The 23,211-nt window shown below is 43.4% G+C and overlaps 3 protein-coding genes across 14 annotated transcripts in view; 2 read left to right on the plus strand and 1 right to left on the minus strand.

Moving 5' to 3' along the window:
* Positions 1–5,869, minus strand: part of PARP9 (poly(ADP-ribose) polymerase family member 9) — a 29,038-nt gene extending 23,169 nt beyond the window's left edge. Inside the window, exons 1-5 of one of the 11 annotated variants that reach the window (XM_073894288.1) lie at positions 5,421–5,631; positions 4,694–4,923; positions 2,876–3,092; positions 2,669–2,780; positions 1,820–1,859 (exon numbers count right to left, since the gene is read on the minus strand). In XM_073894288.1, the coding sequence (XP_073750389.1) occupies positions 1,820–1,859; positions 2,669–2,692 (64 nt within the window). In that variant the 5' untranslated portion in view covers positions 2,693–2,780; positions 2,876–3,092; positions 4,694–4,923; positions 5,421–5,631. Of the gene's footprint in view, positions 1–625; positions 783–1,553; positions 1,756–1,819; positions 1,860–2,668; positions 2,781–2,875; positions 3,093–3,942; positions 4,220–4,693; positions 5,632–5,763 lie in introns of those variants that run through there. The other 10 variants (XM_025875228.2, XM_025875183.2, XM_025875173.2 and 7 more) reach the window with 10 other exon arrangements.
* On the plus strand, positions 5,836–14,678 carry DTX3L (deltex E3 ubiquitin ligase 3L). The gene is made up of 5 exons (XM_025875240.2): positions 5,836–6,105; positions 7,164–7,375; positions 9,277–10,824; positions 11,265–11,482; positions 14,306–14,678. The coding sequence occupies exons 1-5, from the start codon at positions 5,922–5,924 to the stop codon at positions 14,373–14,375; spliced, it is 2,232 nt and encodes a 743-aa protein (XP_025731025.1). The 5' UTR covers positions 5,836–5,921; the 3' UTR covers positions 14,376–14,678.
* Positions 14,679–21,010: 6,332 nt separating this feature from the next.
* The window catches only part of PARP15 (poly(ADP-ribose) polymerase family member 15), a 49,091-nt gene continuing 46,890 nt past the window's right edge, over positions 21,011–23,211 (plus strand). For both annotated transcript variants that reach the window (XM_025875274.2, XM_025875268.2), the window contains exon 1: positions 21,011–21,220. Coding sequence is in view for 1 of the 2 variants with exons in the window: in XM_025875268.2 (XP_025731053.1) it covers positions 21,218–21,220 (3 nt within the window). In the remaining variant the exon portion in view is untranslated. The remainder of the gene's footprint in view (positions 21,221–23,211) is intronic.

Below are 23,211 nucleotides of genomic sequence, written 5' to 3' on the forward strand. Positions count from 1 at the left end.
GTTCCTTTGAAAAGGATGTAATTCGACCCCACACTAGGAGACTGAGTTTCCCATGCGCAAAAGTGAGATGAACTTCCTCTCGCTCTGGCCCCCTTCCTTATCCTCCTTTTCAACCAGACATGTAATTAGGCCAAGGATATACAAGAGCTTTTCATGGTAGGTCACCTGTAAAGTGCTTAGTTTTGTGCCTGGCACACAGTACCTACTAAATGGTAGCTACTACACCACAGTGATGGTGGCGAGAAAACTAGGTTTGTGGGGACTCACAGATTTTTAAAACCTCTGTAAACATGGTGACTCTGGGAACATCCACGCTTAAGGCCCAGGTGCTGGAAAGGACGTAATTATGAGTCAAATATATATGGAGGCTTTAATTCCTAACTTGTTTGCTTTTGCCAGTGTTTCAGTTTGGGGTTCTTTTGGAAGCAGACTCTGAGACGAGGATCTGAGTACCAGTTTATCTGGGAGGCGATCCTAGAAAACACCAGGGGTGGGTGAGGAGAGGAGGGCAGAGCGGGAAAGTGAGACAGGACCGAGGCAGAAAATGAATAAAAGGTGTGTTACAAAGCAAATGAAGCTTAGCCCCACTAGGGGGCAGTGCAGATCACGTGTCTCATAGCTATACCTCCAGCGGGGTGAAAGAAATTGGGGCCTATTTATCCAATTGCCATCAGTCACTGATTGAGGATGCTGCTGTGAGGGCATGGTCCAGCAAGTGTGGGAAGCACTGATGGTGCTGCAGTAAATAATTCTTCATCATATTCTAGTTCCATGGCACGAATCTGGTGGAATTAAAACTGACTAAAAGTTATTTTTATTGTATGTGGCGGACAACATGTGCTGCTCAGACACCCCCCTTTCAAGGCAGTTATGAAGGGGCAAAAAGGCTAGGCAACAGTGTCTAATGGTTAGCCACTCGGGATCCATTTCAGCTTTCCAGCCAAGGTCACGCTCACTAACCTCAGGGGTGGCACCCATCAGTGGCTGAGCAAGGCCATTTATGTTCAACGTGGGGCACCCAAAATGAGCGCTCTGAGGCTGGCAGAGCTTTGTCAGGTTTTCATTATAGTCTGACGGCTCCGCCTACCCAATCTGGTTTCTTCTCTTGTCCTTTCACGATAAACCTTGTGCACCCCTAACTCCAGGTCACTTTCTGCTTCCTGGGGAGCCCAACCTGTGACACTGTATTTCACGGAGCTTAGGGCATTGTTATTATATGCCACCGCGAAAGGAAAAATGATGCCAATTAAACCATGGCACTCTACGGACTGATAGGGAGTAGCCCTATTTCAGAGATGTGAAAAAACTGTGAGTCCTAAAATCGATAAAATGGCGTAATTAATGACACAGTACTTCAAAGTCCATTTTTAATCTGAGTCACCTAGAAAGATCTCTGGAGGCCTTAATGACCTAAAAGAAGCAGCACATGGATAGACAAATCAGTTGGCCTGCGCTTTGGCTGAAAAAATCTCAAGTTGGCCACTCCTATGATCAGGTAGGTTCCATTTGGCTCATACAACCCTTGCTAAGCAAAGGGACAATCAGTGGGTCACCTCTTCTGGCCAATATCAGCTCCAGGGCTGTGGTCCGAAGATTCTCACATCGTGTGGGCAAAGGCAAGGATCAGTGGGGGTGCTGCTGTCCCACTGCCCCTTAAGCAGTCTCCTTTGTGACACATGCCACTGGGTCCCCCAGTGCCATGCAGTCACACACCTGAGCACCTGGGGAGGGGGGAGACATTTTGCTTCTATATTCCCCTTTCTCCTTGGAGGAAAGATCTGAGCAGAGATCCTCGGAAACAGGAGTGAGGTGATCCTACCTGGTGATTTCTCATTGTAAGCAGCTGCTCTGGAGGAACCCTGCAATAAATAGAAGTGGTTTAAAAAAATTTGTGACTGAGGGACTACAGGGTACTGATAACAAACACAGCCTAATAAACACAAAGCAACAACAACCCTGCAAAAAACACTAGGTTTGAGGGGGAAGGGGGACCCGTGTTTGTTTAATCTGTGTACCTGACACAGTCAGGTTTCAAGTCTTTGAAATACTAAATGTCCCAGCAAACACGGACCCTGCCCTACTTCCCTGGAGGCCAATGCACTTCTAATTCAGGATGAGAGGAGAAGAGTAGGAGATAAACACTTGAAAAGGCCCAAAGGTCACAGACCAAAATGATCCCAAACTCCCAGAGAGGCTTCCAATCTCCAAAGCCTTGTGGGGTCTCTCTAGACAGAACAGGAGACATGGGAACATGAACCTCATCAGCTACACCTCTCCATCTACCAGTAAGGACCTACTTTCAATTGCTTACTTCATGACACAAGCCTGAACATGGAATTTTCCATTTAAACAAATGGGGTGCCTTTTCTCTATTTCCTTGTTTTCATTCCTCCTCCCACCTCCTCCCCTCATCCTGCAAAGGCAGAATTGTTGTATAAGTAGATACCCAGGTGACATTTTAAAAAAATCACCCAGCCTCATGTTGACTCTGTTGCTTACATTAGCATACTCTTGATTTCCCATCTCTCACATGGTGCAAGGTAAAAACTTTCATTGGGCTATTAAACCAAAGAAGAATGCCAAGCAAAACTAAAGACCCGAGGTTTCTAGCTGTTATAGGAAGAACTCTTGGTGTGAGGACCAAGGTTCATCGTTTATACACACTTACGTTTTTTACCTTGGAAAAGTCCATCCTCCAGGTCCCTGGGGTCTTCAAACGTTTAAACTCTATTTTGCGTTTCCCAATGTAAGCTGTTATTCCCAAATATGGTTGCCTGCTTCTAGGAATGAATAGAAAGGATGCAATAAGCACGGACTAGTGTCTTAGGGAATTTGGTAAGAATACACCGTAGGAAGAGTAAACATGATTTCTGACCTTGAGTAGTTTTCAATTTCACTGGTGAAGATGCACACATTGTTTTTGCTCCTGTTGTTGCTGTTGCCCTGCCATCCTTTACAGAGAGGTTCCGGTCGAAACCGTAAGGGCAGTTCAGAGAAGAAAAAGAGCTATACGGACAACAGCAGGGAAAGCTTTATGGAGGAGGTGAGGGCAGAGCCAGGCCTTGAAGGACGTGGAGCAAGCTTTTATATATCTAGAAGAGGTGGAGAATACCAAGAGGTACTGAGCACAGCTTTAAAAAAGGTGGGCGGGGGGGGGGGGGCCTGTGTGGCTCAGCTCAGTCATTAAGCGTCTGCCTTCGGCTGGGGTCATGATCCCAAGGTCCTGGGATCGAGCCCCGCATCGGGCTCCCTGCTCGGCGGGAAGCCTGCTTCTCCCTCTCCCACTCCCCCAGCTTGTGTTCCTGCTCTTGCTATCTCTCTCTCTCTGTCAAATAAATAAAAATTTAAAAATTAAAAAAAAAAAGGAGGGCGGGGCGCCTGGGTGGCTCAGTTGGTTAAGCATCTGCCTTCGGCTCAGGTCATAATCCCAGCGTCCTGGGATGGAGCCCCACATCGGGCTCCTTGCTCAGTGGGGAGCCTGCTTCTCCCTCTCTTCCCCACTCGGGGTCTCTCGCTATCTCTGCTATCTCTATCTCTCTCTCTCAAATAAATAAACAAAATCTTTTAAAAAATGAGGAAAAACCAGCCTTAGGAGTGAGTGAAGCCCCTGGAGAATATTTGAAGAAAGAGGAGGCTGTGCTTATACCACTGGAGGGCGTGTGTCACTGACTTTGTGATAAACATCCTTGATCAAATTAGAAAGGAGACTATCTGGAGAAAAATGAGAAACTCTGCGAAAACACATCCTAAGATTCTCCATCTACCAGGGAGGAATTAAAGACTGAATTTTTAGGAGAATGCCGATGAAAATGCTTAAAGATACAGTTGCCCGCCCTTGTCACCCACATAGCTGCCTTGAGGCCTTGGAAATGATTTCTAATGCCTTTGTTGCAGAAAACTTTTGCTCCACTGTCTACAGCAGCAAAGCACTATTATTCTTACAGGTCAGGAAAAGCAGGAAGTCCGGTAGAATCCTAAAATGCGGGGACAAGATACATTTTCGCCTCCAGAGGGAACTGCTGCTTTCAAAAAAGAAGGACAACTTCCGCGTCTGCTTGTCTGTGGCGCCCAGTGGGCTTTTGTTTTAGATGCTATTGTACTTGTTTTTCCCTTCAGACCTGGGGATGATCCTTGAAGCCCTAGGGAGAGACTTGGTCATGGGGGCAGCATTCATTTAACACCCCCCAAAATAAAAAGAAGGAGCATAGTGCCCCATTCAGTCTCTTCCGCTTTATTTATTTATTTTTTTTTGAGAGAGAAAGAGCAAGCACACGGGGGCGGGGGGCAGAGGAAGAGGGAGAGAGAGACTCCTAAGCGGTGGCTACGCTCAGCTCGGGGCCCCACCCAGGTCAAAGCTCCAACTCACCAGCTGCAAATATGACTCCCATGCCTATCTCTAGGCTATGCTTCTTCTGATCCTCAATTTTCAACTCTCCCTGAGCTGAGATCAAGTGTCAAAAGCTTAACTGATTGAGCCACCCAGGTGCCCCCTAAATCACTTTCAAATATGCCCCTATCCTCCTTTCCCACTGACACCATTTCATTTCTGGGCCTCAGAGCCTCTTGCCATACATTCTTCTTAAGGATTGAGATGTATCCAATTTTACATCCTATTGTTTGAATAGGTATAATGTTTACTGGTTCAAATTTAGAAAAACTTGAAACGCTTCCTCTTACGCCCCCCCCCCACTACCTTTCCTTCCCAAATGCAATCGGTGTCATTAGCTTCTCCCGTATCCTTCCAGAGGCATTTTTACACACAAGGTAACACCTTTCACACACTCTTCAGCATCTTGCCTTTCTCATGTCATGTACCCTAGAGATCTTTCCATGTTAGCACGTTAAGAGCTTCTTCATTCTTCTTACTGCTCTTTGCATTCCATTGTATAGATGCACCATAAGCTGTTAAACTTTTAGGTCCCCCTATTTATGGACATTTAAGGAGTTTCCAATCTTCTGCTATTGTAATAGAGGCTGTAAAGAACAACTCTCTACATAGGTCACTTCACACAGGTGTTAACTGATCAATGGGCATAAACTTTTAAAAATATGGCTACTAAAATACTTGAAATGACATATGCCCCACCCATTCTATTTCTGTCGATCAGCACTGATCTAGACCCTTCCTCTGTCCCCTCTCATCTCCTCCAAGGCCAATTGCTCCCTCTCTGCTTCAGACCACAGGGCTTCTAGCGCCTCAGACGTTCCCCACCTCTCACTCTTTTTAAGATTCTGCTTCAAACTTACTCCTGGAGGCCGTAAGAGATTTTGCTTCCTTATTCACAAGTCCATCTTCCCTTACCAGCCTCTGAGGGCAGGGCCTCTCATCTTTCTTCCCTAGGACACAGGGGCATTACCCAGGTCAGCACCGTCAGCCAAACCAAGGAAAGTCCCAAGAGCCAGTCTTAACCAAAGGATACAGTTGGAGGGAGGTCACTGGTGGCCCTATCATAATGCAGGCGAACCAATTCAAATTTTAAAAGGAATGTGAGTACGTTTCACCTGCGTTCAGAATGTGAATTACATTTTCGCTGCAAATAATAGTAAGAAGAAGAAGAATGTAAAGGAATCATAAACACAGGAGAAACTTAATTTGACTTAAACCTCTGAGCCGTCCCCACCCTCACAGGGGACACCTGGCCCTGGGAACCCGCTTCTCGCCCGCCCCCCACCCCGCCTGACCCCGCAGGAGAGAAGCGGCAGCGACAGTTCCCACCGCCGCCCGGGGCGCGGGTCGGAGGCCCGGGGCCTGGACCTACTCACCCGACCGACCGCCGCAGGAAGGGCGCCCGAGAGGAGGTGGGGAGCGGCTCTGCCTGGCACGGGGAGGGATTTCGGGGAAAGCGAAACTGAAACTTTGCGGCCCAGGACTGCGGGGCGCCGCTCGGCCCCACTGCCCCCGGAGCCCGACGCCCAGAGCTATGGCCTCGACCCTCCGCCCGCCGTCCCCGCTGCTCGTGCGGGTGCCTGAGTCCTGCCCGCTCACACGCTGGAAGCTGGAAATCTACTTCCAGAGCCGGAGGTCCGGCGGCGGGGAGTGCACCGTCCATCCCCTCTACCACGGGGACCGGGTCACCTTCCTGGTGAAGTTCACGGAAAGGGCAGGTGAGCAGCGGGGCCAGGACTGCGGGTGCCAAGGAGCCTGGCCCCGCGGGATTCCAGGCAGACCCAGCTCATGCTGACCTAGGAGAGATGGCGGGAGAAAGTATGGCACCGTCTGATGGGGACAGGAACCGGGGGCTGCTGCTGCCTAAAAAGACACAGCCCAACGGGGAGGATAGAGCCCAGAAGCGCCCAGTCCGTGATCTGGTCTGACCACATTGTAAAGTTGATGCTTTCCAGTATCCTCACCCTAACTCAAATTTCTCAGGTCTGGGAAGGACACCTTTCCCTCCCCCCAGACACCTGTATGGAAACTCTGGTCATGTAGGTACTCCATTTTTATGTTTTAATTATTCCACTCGTTTGTTCTTGAGAATTACAAAAGTAATATATGCTCACTATAGCCAAGTGGGAAAAGAATAAAACCACCTGGAGATAAACAATATGGCACATTTCTTTGCAGCCTTTTTCTATGAATGTCAGTCAGTCAACATATGTTTACAAAATTCTGAGGTTGTACCTTTGATGCCTGCTCTTTTCACTTAACTTTATATAATGAGTATTTTTCCATATCATTGAAATGGGAAACTGGAGACAGTTTCAGAAACATGACTTTTAAAGAGTGTATCCCATTATCAGGAGCTTTTCATTCCTACAGTAACACATAAGCTGGGGGCACCTGGGTGGCTCCATTGGCTAAGTGTCTGCCTTCGGCTCAGGTCATGATCCCCGAGCCCTGGGATCGAGCCCCACATCGGGCTCCTTGCTCACTGGGGAGTCTGCTTCTCCCTCTGCCCCTCCCCACCACTCATGCTCGCGCGCTCTCTCTCTCTCTCTCTCTCAACTAAATAAATAAAATCTTTAAAAACAAACAAAAACATAAGCTGCCCACGTTAGAGTTTGAATAGTTCCTCCACAGTGCCCTGTCACCAACCCATCATTCCAGGATGCAGGGAGCAGCCTTCTTGGGAAGCTGCTGGGGCAGGGTACGGATGCATGAATAAAAGGTTTATTTAAAGTCTTTCCCATGTGTATGTGTATCTATAATGTCTCCACTGAAGCTAAAGAGGGAGTCTTGAAGAAAGAAAAGCATCAGATTACGATTGACAACAAACCTGTGACTATTTTTCTGGAGCCCACTGAGAATCCAATGGAGAGGAATGCAAGACCAAGAATGTCTTCGTTGCCACAGTCACAGGAAGGGGTGAGTTCTGGTGAGAAGCATCAAAACGAAGAATATATTCCTGATGTTATGGATTCCTGTCTCCAAAAGGTAAGGATTGAAAGAGGAGGGGTGGTATGTTCTTACGCCTTCCACTCCATTCACCGTACCTTTCATTATTGATCCAACCACCACTTGCTGATGACTTACCAGGAGGCAGGCCCTCTTTTGGGCATTAGGACACAGAAGTGAACACAATAGACAAGGTCCCTGCTGGGTGGGGAAGTACACAGAAAGACAACAAGCAAGTAAACAAAATAAATGAAACAATTTCAGGTAGTGATATGTGCTAAGAAGAAAATAGAATAGGGTTTTGCCTTAGAGGGTGGCAGGGCCAAAGTGAGGAAGGGGAAGGAGGTGATGCTGCTTCTGACCAAAAGTCAGAGACAACTTCTCTGAGAAGGTAACATTTGGCTTGAGTGATGAGACTTGAGTGATGAGAAGGAGCCAGCCATGTAGTAGTTTGGCAAATCAATATCAACTTCCTGTCGTGTGCCAGGCACAGTCACAGGAACTGGGGATATAGCCAGGAGCATAGACCCTGCTCTCAGGGAGCTTATATTCTAGTGAGCAAAACAGATGATGATAGTAAAAAAAAAAAAAAAATAGATATGTAAAAAATGTCTGCCAGTGGTAAGTGCTAGGAAGAAGAATAAGACGGGATAGGTGATAGACAGAGACATATCTTTTTTTTTCAGACCATTATTTTAAATAAAATACCAAGGAAAACCTCTCAAATGGGGTAATGTTTGAGTAGAGACATGAATGAAGTAAAGGAGCTAGCTAAGTGAGGTAAGAATGTTTGAGGCGGAGGGAAGCACAAGTGCAAAGGCCCTGAGACACGAGCTTCTATCCTAAACCCCAGGGGCTTCAGGGAGGGAGACCATTGTGGCTAGAAGGCAGTAGGGAAGAGAGAGAATGACAGGCGAGGAACAGGGAGAGGTAGCCAGAAGTCAGGTCTTTAGGGGATGAAGGTAGGGACTTTGGATTTTAACTTCAATCTTGGGGGATTCATCCGATGGTTTTGAGCCAGGGGACTGGGGTGATCTGGTTTATACTTCTAGAGGTTCACTTTGGCTGCTGTGTGAAGGCCTGAGTGTAAGAATGGGGCCAGAGTGGAAACAGGGTGAGAGCCCAGTTAGGAGGGGTTGTGGCAGGCCAGGAGCAAGATGACAGTGGCTTGGACTCTGGGTGGTCCTGACGGAGGTGTGAGAGGTGGCTGGATTGGGGAAACATTTGAAGGAAGATCTGGATGAAGGATGTTACATTCGGAGGAAAGAGCATGTGCGAAAACCTTGAGGAGAACAAAACATAGAAATCTTGCTTTTATATTACATTCAGTTTGCATCTGTCCTTTTTAGCTTAATCTGGCATTTTTATTCCTATATTTGAGCTTCCAAAGGACAGGACTTAGAGGGCCTAGCAATACTGCATGCAGTTAGGTATTTAGTTTAAAAAAGGGGGGGGTACTGAACATGAGAAAAAACAGCAAATAGGAAAACACATCCTCTTCAGATTTATGGCTCCCCTCGAAGCTCACAGACTCGTGTGAGAACCACAGCAACTTGCCCAGAAAGCAGATGTGCCTTCCCTCCACCCCATTCCCCAATAGCGGAGAAAGCGGACGGCTCCAGAATCCAGACTTTTTGTCCACATTACTTTTTAAATATGCTCGTGCCCAGGCCCTATATTTACAACAGAATCTCTGGAGATGTACCTGGGCCTTGGCTCTTCTGCTTGTTTGTTTTTCTTTTGTTTTGTTTTAATTCCCCAGGTGATTCTCATGTGCAGACAGAGCTGAGAACCTCTAGGCGTAGCATGCTGCATCCTCTGCAAAAAGGATTTGAAAGAAGTCACCTTCTGGTTGTTTCTCTGGTCTCTAGGCATTGTCTTGATAGGAGACTGTAGGGCTGACATCTGAGAGCTTTTATTTGTTCTTTTTAAAATTTCAGATCTTTCTTAGTGTCACGGCGGACCTGAACTGTAACCTGTTCTCTAAAGAGCAGAGGGAACACATAACCACTATCTGCCCCAAGGTCAAAAAGATGGAAGGGGATGATGGAATTGAGAAGGTGTGTGGTACCCTTGGAGATATTGAAAAAATTCATCATTTCTTGAAGAAGCAACTCCAGGAAAGTGGGCGCAAACATGAATCTTCCCCTTTGACAACAGAGAGCGAGCCACTCCATCAGCAGGACCAAAACAGCTGTGTTTCTCCCTTAGAACCAAAAACCAGGGCAGAAGACAAAAGCAACCGTCTTGAAATTCCCTTGCCTTTCTTTGAATACTTCCAGAATACCTATCCTGATAAAATAGACTCAGTACAGAGAAGATTTGGTGTAAAAATAAAAATAAATCAGGAGAGTTCTCTGAATACTGTCTATTTAGACTTCACCTCCAATCAATCAGGTGACCTCAAAGCCGCTAGCGAATCTTTTGTCAGTGAATTTCAGAAAACCACAGGATCTCTGGAGCAGAAATGTGTTGCTTTCGGAGACAGTGAGCAGGCAAATAGGATCAAACAAGAATTGAATCAACGGTTTACAAAGCTCCTTATAAAGGAGAAAGGAGGAGAATTAACTCTCCTGGGGACCCAAGATGACATTTCAGCTGCCGGATATATTTTTGCCCTAAAAGCCTCTGAAAGTCTTGTCATGGGACCTGTGAAAATATCGACTCCCAAATGCATGATGAATGAAGTTGAGGTTGACACTGCTCACTATCTGCTTGTAAAAGCTGAATTACTCCAGGAGATGATAGAGATAGGAGAAAAGTACAATACTCAATGTCAGGTTTGGAAAGACACTAAGAAAGTCCACTTTCTATTTGAACCTAAGGACAAAGAATTCGATCTGTCTGCCCATGCTTATGCAAGTTTCATTGATGCCTATCAACATGTGTCAAGTCAGCTGATGAGAGAAGTTCTTTCACTGAAACCTCTGGGCAAAATGAGAAAGCGCTTACATCAGACCAAGTTGGCTGATGACTTTAGAAAAAACCATCCTCATGTACACTCTGTACTAAATCAAGAGTCAATGACTTTGACTGGGTTGCCAGATCACCTTGCAAAGGCAAAGCAGTATATCTTTAAAAAAGTAGGAATGTCCCCATTAGCTGGAGATAAAAGGAATGAGGACGAAGAAACACCCATGGACATTGATAGGAATGATTCAAAAGTCACTTCACCAACATTCCAGCGCTCTGCCAGTTCTGGGGTGTCAGGAGTGGACGAGGAAGAGGAGGTATGTAGCATCTGTCTCGACATCATCAGTAACAAACAAGTGCTATCCAAGTGCAAGCACGCATTCTGCACCTCTTGTATCAACAAAGCCTTGTCCTATAAGCCGGTCTGTCCTGTGTGCCAGACTTCCTATGGTATCCAGAAAGGCAATCAGCCAGAGGGGACCATGACTGTCACTGTCCTGAGAGACGCACTTCCAGGTTATGAATCCTGTGGCTCCATTGTGATTGAATATAACATGAAAGGAGGCATACAAACAGTAAGTGTTTCTGAGCATTCTTTCCAGTATACTAGAATTATCAGAGCAAGAGACTGTTATGGTGCCGATTACTGGATATCCCAGGGAATTATTTCCATGTATATTTCCATATGCAAGGGCTTTAAATAGGAATAATAATAATATCAGTAATAAAGGTAGCAATGTTTGCTTATAACTTAGGTATCTTTTGTGTCTGTTAAGTCAGAGAAAGAGTGGTGGTGCTTATGTGTTAGAATGGGGCAAATCAGAAGATGGATAGTGTTTCCAGCATGAATTTAGGGAAAGAGAGAAATATGAAATATTGGGAATATGTGCGAAACTTTCTTTCTTTTTTTTTTTTTTTTTTTGGTTTGCTCTGTCTGCAAATGAGCATATCTATCTGGGTAATAAAATTTAGACTTGGGAGTGTTTTCATGTGATACTTTCTTGTCTTCGTACAGGAAGAGCACCCAAACCCAGGAAAGAAATACTGTGGAGTACAACGAAGAGCATACCTGCCTGATAATGAGGAAGGAAATGAGGTTTTGAGACTGCTTCGTAGGGCCTTTGACCAAAAGCTGATTTTCACAGTGGGGGATTCTCGAGCACTAGGAGTCTCCAATGTCATCACATGGAATGACATCCACCACAAAACGTCCCGTGTTGGTGGACCACAAATGTGAGAACCTTCTGAAACATAATGATTGCTAAACAGGATTTAGAGGTTCTAAGATATGGCAGTTTGAGGAGGTGGCTAGAAGGAGACTTTATAGCAGTAAAGTATTTTTTTTAAGTAAAGTTGACATACAATGTTACCTTAGTTTCAGGTGTACAACAGTTGATTTGACAGTTCTATACATTACCCAGTGCTCACCACAGTAAGTATAGTTACCATCTGTCATTTATTTTACAATTGGAAGTTTGTGTCTTTTAGTACCCTTCACCTCTTTTGCCTGTCCCCCCAACTCTAGCCCTCTTTCCCCTAGCAACCACCAGTTTGTTCTCTGTATTTACGAGAGTGTTTCTATGGGTGTGTGTTTTGTATTTTAGATTCCACATGTAAGTGAAGTCATATGGTATAGTTCTTTCTCTGACCTATTTCACCCAGCATAACAACTTCTAGGTCTATCTATGTTGTTGCGAATGGCAAGCTTTCAACCTTTTTTATGGCTTAGTATTTTTCCATTATACACACACACACACACACACACACACACATACACAAATACACAAATATATACATACACATATACGTAATATATATGTAATCTTCTTAACCCATTTATCTATAGATAGACACTCAGGTTGCTACCATAGCTTGACTATTGTAAATACTGTTGCAATAAACATAAGGGTGCATATATCTTTTCGAACTTTGGGTAAATACCCAGCAGTGGAATTACTGGATCCTACAGTATTTCTGTTTTTGACTTTTTGAGGAACCTCCATACTGTTTTCTACAGTGCCTGTACCAATTCACATTCTCACCAACAATACATGAGGGCTTGCTTTTTTGCACATCCTTGTTAACACTTGTTTCCTGTTTTTTTGATACTAGCCATTCTGACAAGTGTGATGTGATATCTCATTGTGGTTTTGATTTGCATTTCCCTGATAATTAGTGATATTGGGCCCCTTTTCATGTGTATGTTAGCCATCTGTTATGTCTTTTTTGGAAAATGTCTATTCAGATTCTCTGCTCATTTTTAAATCAGGTTATTTGTGGGTTTTTTGGTGTTGAGCTATAATGAGTTCTTTATATATTTTGGATATTAACCTCTTATCAGATTTATCATTTGCAAGTATCTTCTCCCATTCAGTAGATTGCCTTTTTTGTTTTATTGCAAAACCTTTTTAGTTTGATGTAGTCCCAACAGTTCATTTTTACTTTTGTTTCTCTTGCCCAAGGAGCACATCCAGAAAAAAGTTGCTAAGACCAATGTCCCAGAGATTACTACCTGTTTTCTTTTAGGAGTTTTCTGGTTTCAAGCCTTACATTTAGGTCTTTAATCCATTTTGAATTTGTTTTCGTGTTTGGCTTAAGAAAGTGGTTCAGTTTATTCTTTTCCATGTAGCTATCCAGTTTCCCTGGCACAATTATTGAAGAGATTGCCTTTCCCATTATATATTCATGCCTCCTTTGTGGTAGATGAATTGACCATATAAGTATGGGTTTATTTCTGAGCTCTCTATTCTGCTCCATTGATCTATGTGTTTGTTTTTGTGCTGGTACCATGCAGTTTTGATTACTATAGATTTGTGGTATAGATTGAAATCTGGAATTGTGATACCACCAGCTTTGTTCTTCTTTGTTAAGATTGTTTTGGCTATTTGGGGTCTTTTGTGATTCCATACAAATTTTAGGATTAAGTGTTGAAGTTCTATGAAAAATACTATTGGTAATTTGAGAGGGATTGCACTGAATCTGTAGATTGCTTTGGATAGTATGGAAATTTTAACAATAGTAATTCTTCCAATCCATGAGCATGGTATATTTTTTAATTTGTTTGTGTCATCTTCAATTTCTTTCATCAGTGTCTTATAATTTCTAGAGTACAGGTCTTTCACCTTCTTGGTTAAATTTATTCCTAGGTCTTTTATTCTTTTTGATGCAATTGTAAATGAGATTGTTTTCTTAATTTCTCTTTCTGCTTTGTTTTTAGTGTATAGAAATTACAGCAGATTTGTGTATACTAATTTTATCATGCAACTTTACTGAATTCATTTATTAATTAAGATAAAGTATTTTGAGAGATGCTAGTCTGGAATGATAATATCATAAGGCAGAAATATTGGTTCTATCATCTTCTACCCTCCAAACCACAAAATGTCACATAGGTACTAAATTTTGCATTAAAGAGAGTGAACTTCAGAATCTAGGATGAATGGTATCTAAGGTGATTTAATTTGGGGTTTCCTGTCTATTCGGAAGATAGATCCTAGCAATATTATTTACTTTGCCTTCTTTTAAAATCACCCTTTCTTTTACCCTCCCCTCCCAATGGTCCATAGAGATTCTAAATTCCCTTGGCCAATAGTACTCTAGGAAAAGTCTCAGTTAATGGTGGTGGAAGTTGTATTATAGGTAATCCAATTTTTTTTATTTGCTCTTTATGAAATTCAAATAGAATGCCTCAGACCCTTAGTATTCAAAAGGGAATGCATCCTGAGACTTTTGAAAATTTCCCAAATTAGAAAATTCTCCTGTAGAATATGATTACCCTCCATAATATATAGTGTAGTATGACTTTAGGAGAGTCACTGCTTACCATGAGCTGAAAATTTTTTAAAAAGTCTTATTGGAAGGCGGATCCTGGGCAGACAGCTAGGCTCACTTGCCAGCTAAATGGCTCACATCTGCACACTTACAAGTGACTGTAAGTCATCTGCCTTCAGGATTGTTTTTGAATGTTTGCAACACTGAATGTTAATGCCAGGGATCTACTGTAAAGATTCTTTAAGAGCATTTATGAAGAAGCTAAGGGGCTTTTTCCTTCTGCAGGTATGGCTACCCTGATCCTGGTTATCTGAAACGTGTCAAACAGGAGCTGAAAAATAAAGGAATTGAGTAAGAAGACTGCTGGAGGGCTGTCTTGAGCCAAGCTTTCAAAAAACACAGTTGAAGAGACGCCTTTTAAAATTTTTCATCTCAATGATGAGGCACGTGGGTGGCTCAGTCAGTTAAGCGTCTGCCTTCAGCTCAGGTCATGATCCCAGGGTCCTGGTGCTGAGTCAGGCTCCCTGCTCAGCGGGGAGCTTGCTTCTCTGCCTGCCCCTCCCCCTGCTTGTGCGCTCTCTCTCTCTCTCTCTCTCTCTCTCTCTGTGTCAAATAAATAAATAAATAAATCTTAAAAAATTTTTTTTCATCTTAAGAAGTGGTCTGTGTAAGAGTAAGAATGTGCTAGTCTGTCATTTCTGGAGTGTTACTTTTTATGGAAGATAAAAGCTCCAAAGATTTGTGTGATTTTGTAGGTGTTGTGCCTCATTCTTGGGTCATCTTTGGTGGGGGGGAGGGGGTGGAGTGCTGTGGGTCTGAAATCATCTTCTGTGTTCTTCTTTTGAAATAGTAGCTGTCAATTGATCCTTTTTATTGCCATCTCTGAGGTAGCCTTTTGTTTTTTTGTTTGCTCCTTAAGTACCCTAAAAGTAAAATCCTAGTGTGAAGGGGGGATGGGGCTTTGGTTATGGAAAATTAGAGACACACAATCCCCTCCCTCCCTCATGGCCAGAAAAATGGCCAGAAGCAGAGATTGGGCAACCTTTGGTAATAAATGGAGTAAGGCTGTTCTTTTTCACAATACAGAGCCTGATGCACAGTTGGTGCTTCATAATTTTTTGCTGCCTGACTCAGGTTGCTAATAGCCCAGCAAAGGGATATATGTTCCCTAAATCTTTGACAGAGGCAAGAGTTAGGAAGCCATTCCTGGAGACCTCACCACTGATTTGGAAAACTGAGTTTCTTACTCCAGAACACTTAGCCTCTGAACTCTGAACTCTGAGCTTTGACCAGGCCTCTAATTTGGTCCTTGCTCCCTCCTGATTCTTAAAATCTGCCATATGGGGTACATTTTCCCTGTCATACTAATGCTACATGTTTCTGAACATTTTTTCCCATGGATATTACTGTACTTTTTAAGTATACCCTGCTTCCAGTTGAACAGTTAAATAAGCTTACTTTAGTTTCCATAGACCATCACTTTCTCAGTAGTGTAGCCCCCACCATAGTAGTTTTTCCATTCTTTTACTAAAGTCCCACCAAGTCCTGTTTTCTCCCTTAAAATCTCTCTCCATAATACTCTCTGTGGACAAGAGACAAGGCAAGTTGAGCCTACTCTTAGGAATATATGGCATGTCAAAATGTACTTTTAAATGGTTCTCTAAGTCTGAAGAAAATTATGCTAGTAAACTATCTGGTTATCCATGTCCCAGACTCTCTCCAAAGAAGAGGAACAAGAAGTCTTTTTCTTTTCCTAAGGATACACATATACACATGTATACATTTGTTAATCAGATAGTAATGGCTAATATTTATTATGGGTTTATTTTATCCTCTTTATAAGAGCTTTGTATCTGCGATTAATACTATTAATGCTATCTCCATTTTATAACAGAAAACTGATGCATAGAGAGGTAAGTACATTGACAAAGGTCACATAGTTTATAAGTAGAAGTGCTGGGATTTGAAGAAGATAGTCTGGCCCCAAGCTTCCACACCCCAGAGCTACCCTGCCTCCTACAGGGGACTTCTCCATGGAGCTGGCTAAGGAGTTCCCATTATTCTGGCTTTCTCTCAGAAATGGATTCCTGTACAGTGCTCAAAGTAGATTTCTTCCAAGGAGGTCCTATTTGAAGAACTTAAAAAACCAGAATCTTCTTTGTCCAGAGAGTTAAGGAAGCTTAAGTTAAGTGATAGGTCTTCTTTTAAAAATCAGATTATACCTTTAGTTTTTGATGATTCATTAAATTCTTTACTGTTATGATTTTGTGTCTATGGATCGTTTAGCTGAATTTGCTTCAAAAAAGCAACAGTCTGGTTCCTGCTAAGTTCCGGATCCTTGATTGCAATGTGTGTGCAAAGGCAAGTTTCATGGTGAGAGTGGTTGGTGAGCCTTTGGATTACTGCTCTCGTTCTGTGGAAGGTATTATCATCTGTATCTGCTTTAAATAAAGTTATATCTGGGGGCGCCCGGGGGGGGTGCCTTCAGCTAAGTGTCTGACTCTTGATTTCGGCTCAGTCATGATCTCTCTGTCATGGGATGGAGCCCCGAGTAGGGTTCCAAGCTCAGCAAGGAGTCTGCTTGTCCCTCTCCCTCTGCTCCTCCCCCACCACCCCCTGCTGGCTCTCTCTCTCTCAAATAAATTAAATAAATAAATAAATAAATAAATAAATAAATAAATAAATAAAATCTTACAAAGAAAGAAAGTTATATCCATATAGGAACAGATTGTCTGTGTCGTCCCTGTACTCCTTCTTTCTCTTCCCCTAGGATGAGATTCTGGGAGTTCTCTACAACCCCAACAGTGTACAGCAATATACCATGTGTGCAGATGTCTGCAGTTGATTTTGTGTGTAGCTACTTGCTAAGTAGCATCGCAGTAAAATGTAACAGGGTTGACTTCACTACCACCAATTTCAGCTGTGAAAATCACATTCCTTAGTATTTTTTCTCCTTAACACATAGGTTACTACAAGATAAAAGTAGGCTACAGGCTTCATCTCTTCTCTCCTTCTAGAGAAAGTGGATGCCATACCCTATCAAACTGCACTTGCCCCCTCCTTGCTCCTAGAGTTGTTGTTTTTTTCCCCCACCTTTCTAGCATCAGTGCTGGATTACCCAGATAGCTCACTGGGTACCAGCAAATCAGGGCACCTTCTCTCTGAAGGAAAAAGAGAATTGAAAACAGTATTAAGATATTTGATGTTTTTCTAAAGATAGAAAGCTTCTACATCCAATTTCCATGTGTGGGTTTTCCCTCCATACATCCAAGCAATTCTCTGACACCAGTTGGGGGTCCTATAATTCAACTCAATTCTGACATACTCTACCCAGAGAACAGCGTCAGATTCCACAGGCTAATGGGGCTGCATCCCCACAAGATTTTCCCCCACTTCGGATGCCAAAAGCAAGCGTAGGATGTTACCTGTGCTTCTGGCTGAACAGCTATAAATCTCTGGTTCCCCATAACCCCCTCCTTGGGTTTGCTAATTTGCTAGAGCGGCTCGCAGAACTTGGGAAGCCAGTTTACTCATTACAGCACTGGTTTATTACAAAAGCATATAACTCATCAATTTCCAGATGGAAGAGATGCATAGGGCAAGATATGGGTAAAGGGCATGGAGCTTCCACGGCCTCCAAGCAAACCACTATGCCCAAATCTCCACCTGTTCACTGCCCTGGAAGCTCTTCAAACCCCATCCTTTTTGGGGATTTTATGGAGGCTTCAAAACATAGGTACGATTGATCAGATCTCCAGTCATTTGTGACTGAAGTCAACCTCCAGCATCCCCGCCTCCCCCGAGATCAGGGGTTGGGACTGAAAGTTCCAACCCTCCGATCATGTAGTTGATTCCTCTGGCAACCATCCTTAGGTCATCTCACCAACAAAAGACATCTTTATCACTCTCAGCCATTAGGAAATTGCAAGACTTTTAGGAGCTCTGTGCCAGAAACAGGGACGAAGACCAAATATATATTTCTTATTATAAATCACAATACAGAGAGCACGAAAGCAGTCCTTAAGAGAAAAACCAAACATTTGTTGGGCTTCCTTACCCTCATCTTATGGAGTGGTACTGTTTTTACTTTGATTTCCCTATGGGAGTTGGGCACTATTTCCTTTACTACTGATTGGGGTCCTGAGTCCTCCAAAGCACAGAGCCTTAAGACAAAGATCAATTGTTAACAATTTTGGGGCGGAGATGCAAGCCCACGTCAGGGAAGATAAGGACGAACAAAAAGGGAGGCCAGGCAAACTAAGAAGCAATGCAATGCAATGCAGGTTACCACCCTGGCCAGAGAGAGCCTTGAAAAGATCTAGCATGTCACTCAGTAGGTTCGTTTGCTTGGCATATGTGTTGAAAGAGACTGTAGAAAGCATTTTAAGCGTCTTATTTCATAGAGGAGGAAACTCAGCTTTATTTCCTGGGAAAACAACAGACAATGTAAAATCTATTACATTTATAGCACACTGAAATGTGGCCTTAGTGTTGGCACCTTTTACGTCTCCCTATCCTGCTCCCTGCATGTCCATCGTCACCAGCCCTATCTCTCCTTCACTTCGAATCTCACTGCCCACTTGGCTTCTTCATAGTTCTTTCACCAGAATGAATAAAATACCGTCTACTGACTCTTTGTCCCCATCCCTCCTTCCTCAAGTCCCTTCAAACTGCCTTTTGAAAAACAATAGCTCCGGGGCACCTGGGTGGCACAGTCAGTTAAGCGTCTGACTCTTTGTTTCAGCCCAGGTCGTGATCTCAGGGTGGTGAGATGGAGCCCTGCATCGGGCTCTGTGCTGCTTCAGATTCTCTCTCTCTCCCTCTGCCCTTCCTGCTTGTGCTCTCTTTCTCTCTCCAAACTAAATAAATAAATCTAAAACTTATATTTAAAAAAAAGAAAGAAAAACAATAGCTCTGATCTCATCATCTTTCTGGAATATGCCTTCAGCAACTCCCCGATGCCTACAGCAAACTTGATCTTGGGTCAGAATCACTAGAGGGATCAATAAAACACAGATAGCTAAGACCCACCCCCACCAGAGTTTCTAACCGTGTGGATGTGAGATTGCACCCCAGAATTTGCATTTCTGACAAGTTCCAGGTGATGTTGATGCTGCTGGTCTGGGCACCACATTTTGAGGATCACTGGCTTAGAATATAAAGTTCAAACGTCACAGCACGGCCCTCAGGGATTTCTCATTCTATTTTGCTCACCTCATGCTCTGTCCTCTTCACCAAGCCCCCATGGTCCACTCACACCAGACTATCAACTTTTCCAAGCCACTGTCTATACCTTGCTTCTTCTGGCCTTTTCTCTACCTGTCCTCTCGGGAATGCCCCTCTGCCTCATTTTCCACTTAGAAATGTCCTACTCTTCATTCCAGGTCTCACCCGAATGCCACTACTGTGGGAACTCTCCTTCAATCTTGTCTTCAAATTTTGAATCCCTTATTTTCTTGCGTTCCTAACACTTTATACATATCTTTATTAATGTGATATCAAAATCCACTGCCTTGGGACTGCATCAGTTCCATCCTGTGCCCTGATTGCTGGTTGAGTTCAGCAATGCAAAGTACCAGGAAGGTAGGGGGAGCTAGTGGGAACTTATTTCCCTTGTTGTCTCCAGAAAGTAGCCATGGCTTCCCTGGAATGGCTCTCTTCTATAGGCAAATGGCTCTTTCCAGGTTTGGGGCTGCTACCTCTGCCCCTCTGGCCAACTTAGTGGTCTTTAAGTTTTAGCAAGCACATTTAGGCCACGTGATTGATTAACTAAACCTTTTTTTGTGTATCTATCATGCACTGTTTTCTAGAAAGACCTAGAACCAAACACACTTGCACAGCCCCCCCGACCCTCGCACCCCCCCACCCCAAGCCCGCACCAATACACAATCTCCCAGCACAGTGATAACAGCACGTTGGTAGCTGGTGCCACTGAGTCTGCAAGGAATCAAGAAGAGTTACAGACCACTGTGCTCCCCTTTTTACCGATTAATTGCCCTAATTTTTTTTTCTTTTAAAGATTTTATTTATTTATGACAGAGAGAGCAAGAGAGCCCAAGCAGGGGGAGCAGTAGAGGGAGAGGGAGAAGCAGGCTCCCTGCTGAGTTAACCATCTGAGCCACGCAGGCGCCCCCTTAATTTTCTTTGAAAAGAAACCTCTAGGGGCGCCTGGGTGGCTCAGTCCTTAAGCGTCTGCCTTCAGCTCAGGTCATGATCCCAGAGTCCTGGGATCGAGCCCCACATCAGGCTCCCTGCTCAGGAGGAAGCCTGCTTCTCCCTCTCCCACTCCCCCTGCTTGTGTTCCCTCTCTCGGTGTGCCTCTCTCTGTCAAATAAATAAATAAAATCTTAAAGAAAAGAAACCTCTAAGTTGGGTTTTGGACAAGAGTCTGCCTTCTCCCCAGGTGGCCGACCTCCTGAAAAACCTCATATTCCTTTCCAACCAAAACTCCTCTCTTGAGTATTGGCCTTTGGAGCAAAGTGCGGCTGAAATTGCCTTCAGGTAACAGGCTCAGTACACAGTCTTCCCTTGCCCCCTCAGCCTACGCGGTAAAGGGAGAGGGAGGCTGCTTCGCCATTTCTCAGTGGTTTCCCCTAATCCTTCGCCTCCACCTATAAAGGTAATTCCTTTATTAAACTCTCTTCAATTACCCACTTTGAGTATACAGGCTGCCCAAACTCCTTTTCAGAAGTTCGCCTTTACTGCCACTTTGCTTTTGTGACAGAAATCCGAAGAGTATTTCAGACTTTGCCTCCTTTAATTCCCATGATAATATGAAGTAGCTAAGCCCATTGCACAGATTTAATTACTGGGGTTACACATCTGATGAATCGCAGAGCCCAGAATTTGGACCCAAAATTTGTCTGACAGCAACGTCTGTCCCAAATGGGTGATATAATCTTGAGGCGCTGTTTCCGACCATAAGACCGCAACGTAGGCAGTAGTGATTTTCAGAGAAAAGAAAGTGAAAGAAAAGGCACGAACCCTTTGGGTAGGGCCGGGGCCGCGTGAGTGGAGGAGCGGAGCTGGGGAGGGCTGCACCCTGCTCCCCGGGGCCCATACTCCCGGACGTCGGAAGAACTTGGGCATTAACTTGCGCCTGTGCGGCTGTGTGTACGGAGCCCCGGAGATCGGGAGGCCAAGAGCGTGAGGTTGGCCGCAGCCCGCCCCGCTGGCTGGCGCCCTTCCTCGGGGAGGATGGTGAGAGGCGTCACGGGCGGGAGTGCGGAGGGCGGCGCGCGACACTGCAGCACGGGGCTGCGCGGAGACCCCACGGCCCTCGAACCCCCTCTCCTTGGGGAGGAGCTTACCACCCTGACATGTCCCGGAAGAGAGTAGAGGGCGGGGCATCGTTTTCCATGGAATCTTTGGTCTCTTTCCCCTCAGTTTTTAAAAAGTGCCTTATAAATTAGGGGTAGTAAGTTTTCATCTGTGATATATGTTATCGCCGTTTCCTTTCAGTTTGTCCTTTGTCTTCTCAGTTTGCTGATGGTGGCTTTTTCCCCCATGCAAACGGTTTTTATTTTTATAGTAAAATTTACCAATTTTTTATTTTCTTGCATTTGGAATTTTGGTCATATTTTAAAAGCTTTCCCCATCACCCAGCTTATAGTCATCCATTTTATTTGTAATGCTTTATTTTTTACATTTAGATCTTTGATACATTTGGAGTTTATTCTTGTTTATGGTTTGAGGAATGGATCAAATTTTATCTTTTCTCCAAATGGGTATCCAGTTGTCCCAACACCATTTATTAAAAAGATTAGCACTGCCTTAGTGACTTGAGATACCACCTTTATCATATACTAGATTTTTATATCTATTTTTACTGTTTCTAGAACTTCTATTCCATTAACATGTTTATTCATCTGTTGCAGAGAGGCTTTGTTATATATTCTAATGTCAGGGCTAGTTCCCCTAACAGCTCTTCCTTCCGCTGTTTTCCTAGTTATTCTTTTGTGCTTATCTTTACCTAGGAACTTTAGGACTGACTTCTGATTTATGATCAGTGGCAAAAAAAAAAAAAGCTCCCATTGGGATTTATGTTGGATTTGCATATAAATTACAGACAGCTGACATCTTGAGATGGTGTTGAGATGTTCTAACCAAGAACAAAGGATGCCGTTTCTTTGTTCTGGTTTATTTTTGTGTCTTTAAAGAGTGTTTATTATAGTTTTCTTACACAGACTATTTTCCTGTTAAGTTTGTTTCTAAACATTTTATCTTTTTTTTTCTATTGTACATGAGGTTTTTCATTCACTGTATCTTCTATTTGTGTATATGAATGCTGTTGACTTCCTTTCATTTTAAAAATTAATGTATAATTTACATACAGCGAATTCATACTTTTTAATATACAGTTCTGTGAGTTTTGACAAATGAATACAATCGTGTAAGAACCGCAAGATATAAAAGAGATAAAGATACTAAAAAGTTTCATCAGCCCCCCCCCCCAAATTCCCACTGGTTCCTTTGTAATCAACCTCTTCACTCAAGGTGAGTCCCTGGCAAATACTGGTCAGATTTTGGTCCCTATAGTTCCAGAATGTCATAGAAGTGGAACCATGCAGCACATGGTCTTTTGAGCCTTGCTTCTTCACTTAGCATAATGCAGTTGAGTTTCATCCATGTAGTTAGACCTATTGCTAATTTGCTGTTGTTTTCTAATTTAATTCCACAGTGATTGGAGAACATGCTTTGTGTTATTTGAATCCTTTTAAATTTATAGGTTGAGATTTGTTTTCTGGACAGAATATGCTCTATCTTGATAAATAGACCATGGACACTTCAAAGTGTGTTCTGTTGTTGTTGGGTGAAGTGTTCTATCAGCATCCATTAGATTAAGTTGATTAAAAGTGTTGTTCAAATCCTCATATCCTTACTGATGTTACGACTAGTTGAACTATCAATTACTGAGAAAGGATGCTGAAATCACCAAGTATAATTGTAGACTTATTTCTCCTTGGAGTTCTATCCATTTGGGCTTCATGTGTTTTGAAAGTCTGTTTGTCATTCCAGAAGAAGTAGAATAAAAGTTCTTATATTTATAAACATGTATAAATATATAAATATAGAATCTATATTGATATATTAAAATTTATAATATTATATATTATACAGATTTATAGAAATATCTATTACTTTGGGAGTGTTCTCTTTTTTTTAAGAGAACGAGAGATCATGAGCAGTGG

The sequence above is a fragment of the Callorhinus ursinus genome, unplaced genomic scaffold (assembly GCF_003265705.2).
Source record: "Callorhinus ursinus isolate GAN/ISIS: 27379988/994484 unplaced genomic scaffold, GSC_fseal_2.0 scaffold1, whole genome shotgun sequence".
NCBI classification, from domain to species: domain Eukaryota; kingdom Metazoa; phylum Chordata; class Mammalia; order Carnivora; family Otariidae; genus Callorhinus; species Callorhinus ursinus.

Excerpts from the sequence above, each read along its gene's own strand:
- DTX3L (XM_025875240.2), top strand. The coding sequence starts at position 5,922 with ATGGCCTCGACCCTCCGCCCGCCGTCCCCGCTGCTCGTGCGGGTGCCT. Across the intron at positions 6,106-7,163 it reads GAAGTTCACGGAAAGGGCAG|CTAAAGAGGGAGTCTTGAAG; the intron begins GTGAGCAGCGGG and ends TCTCCACTGAAG. Across the intron at positions 10,825-11,264 it reads TGAAAGGAGGCATACAAACA|GAAGAGCACCCAAACCCAGG; the intron begins GTAAGTGTTTCT and ends GTCTTCGTACAG.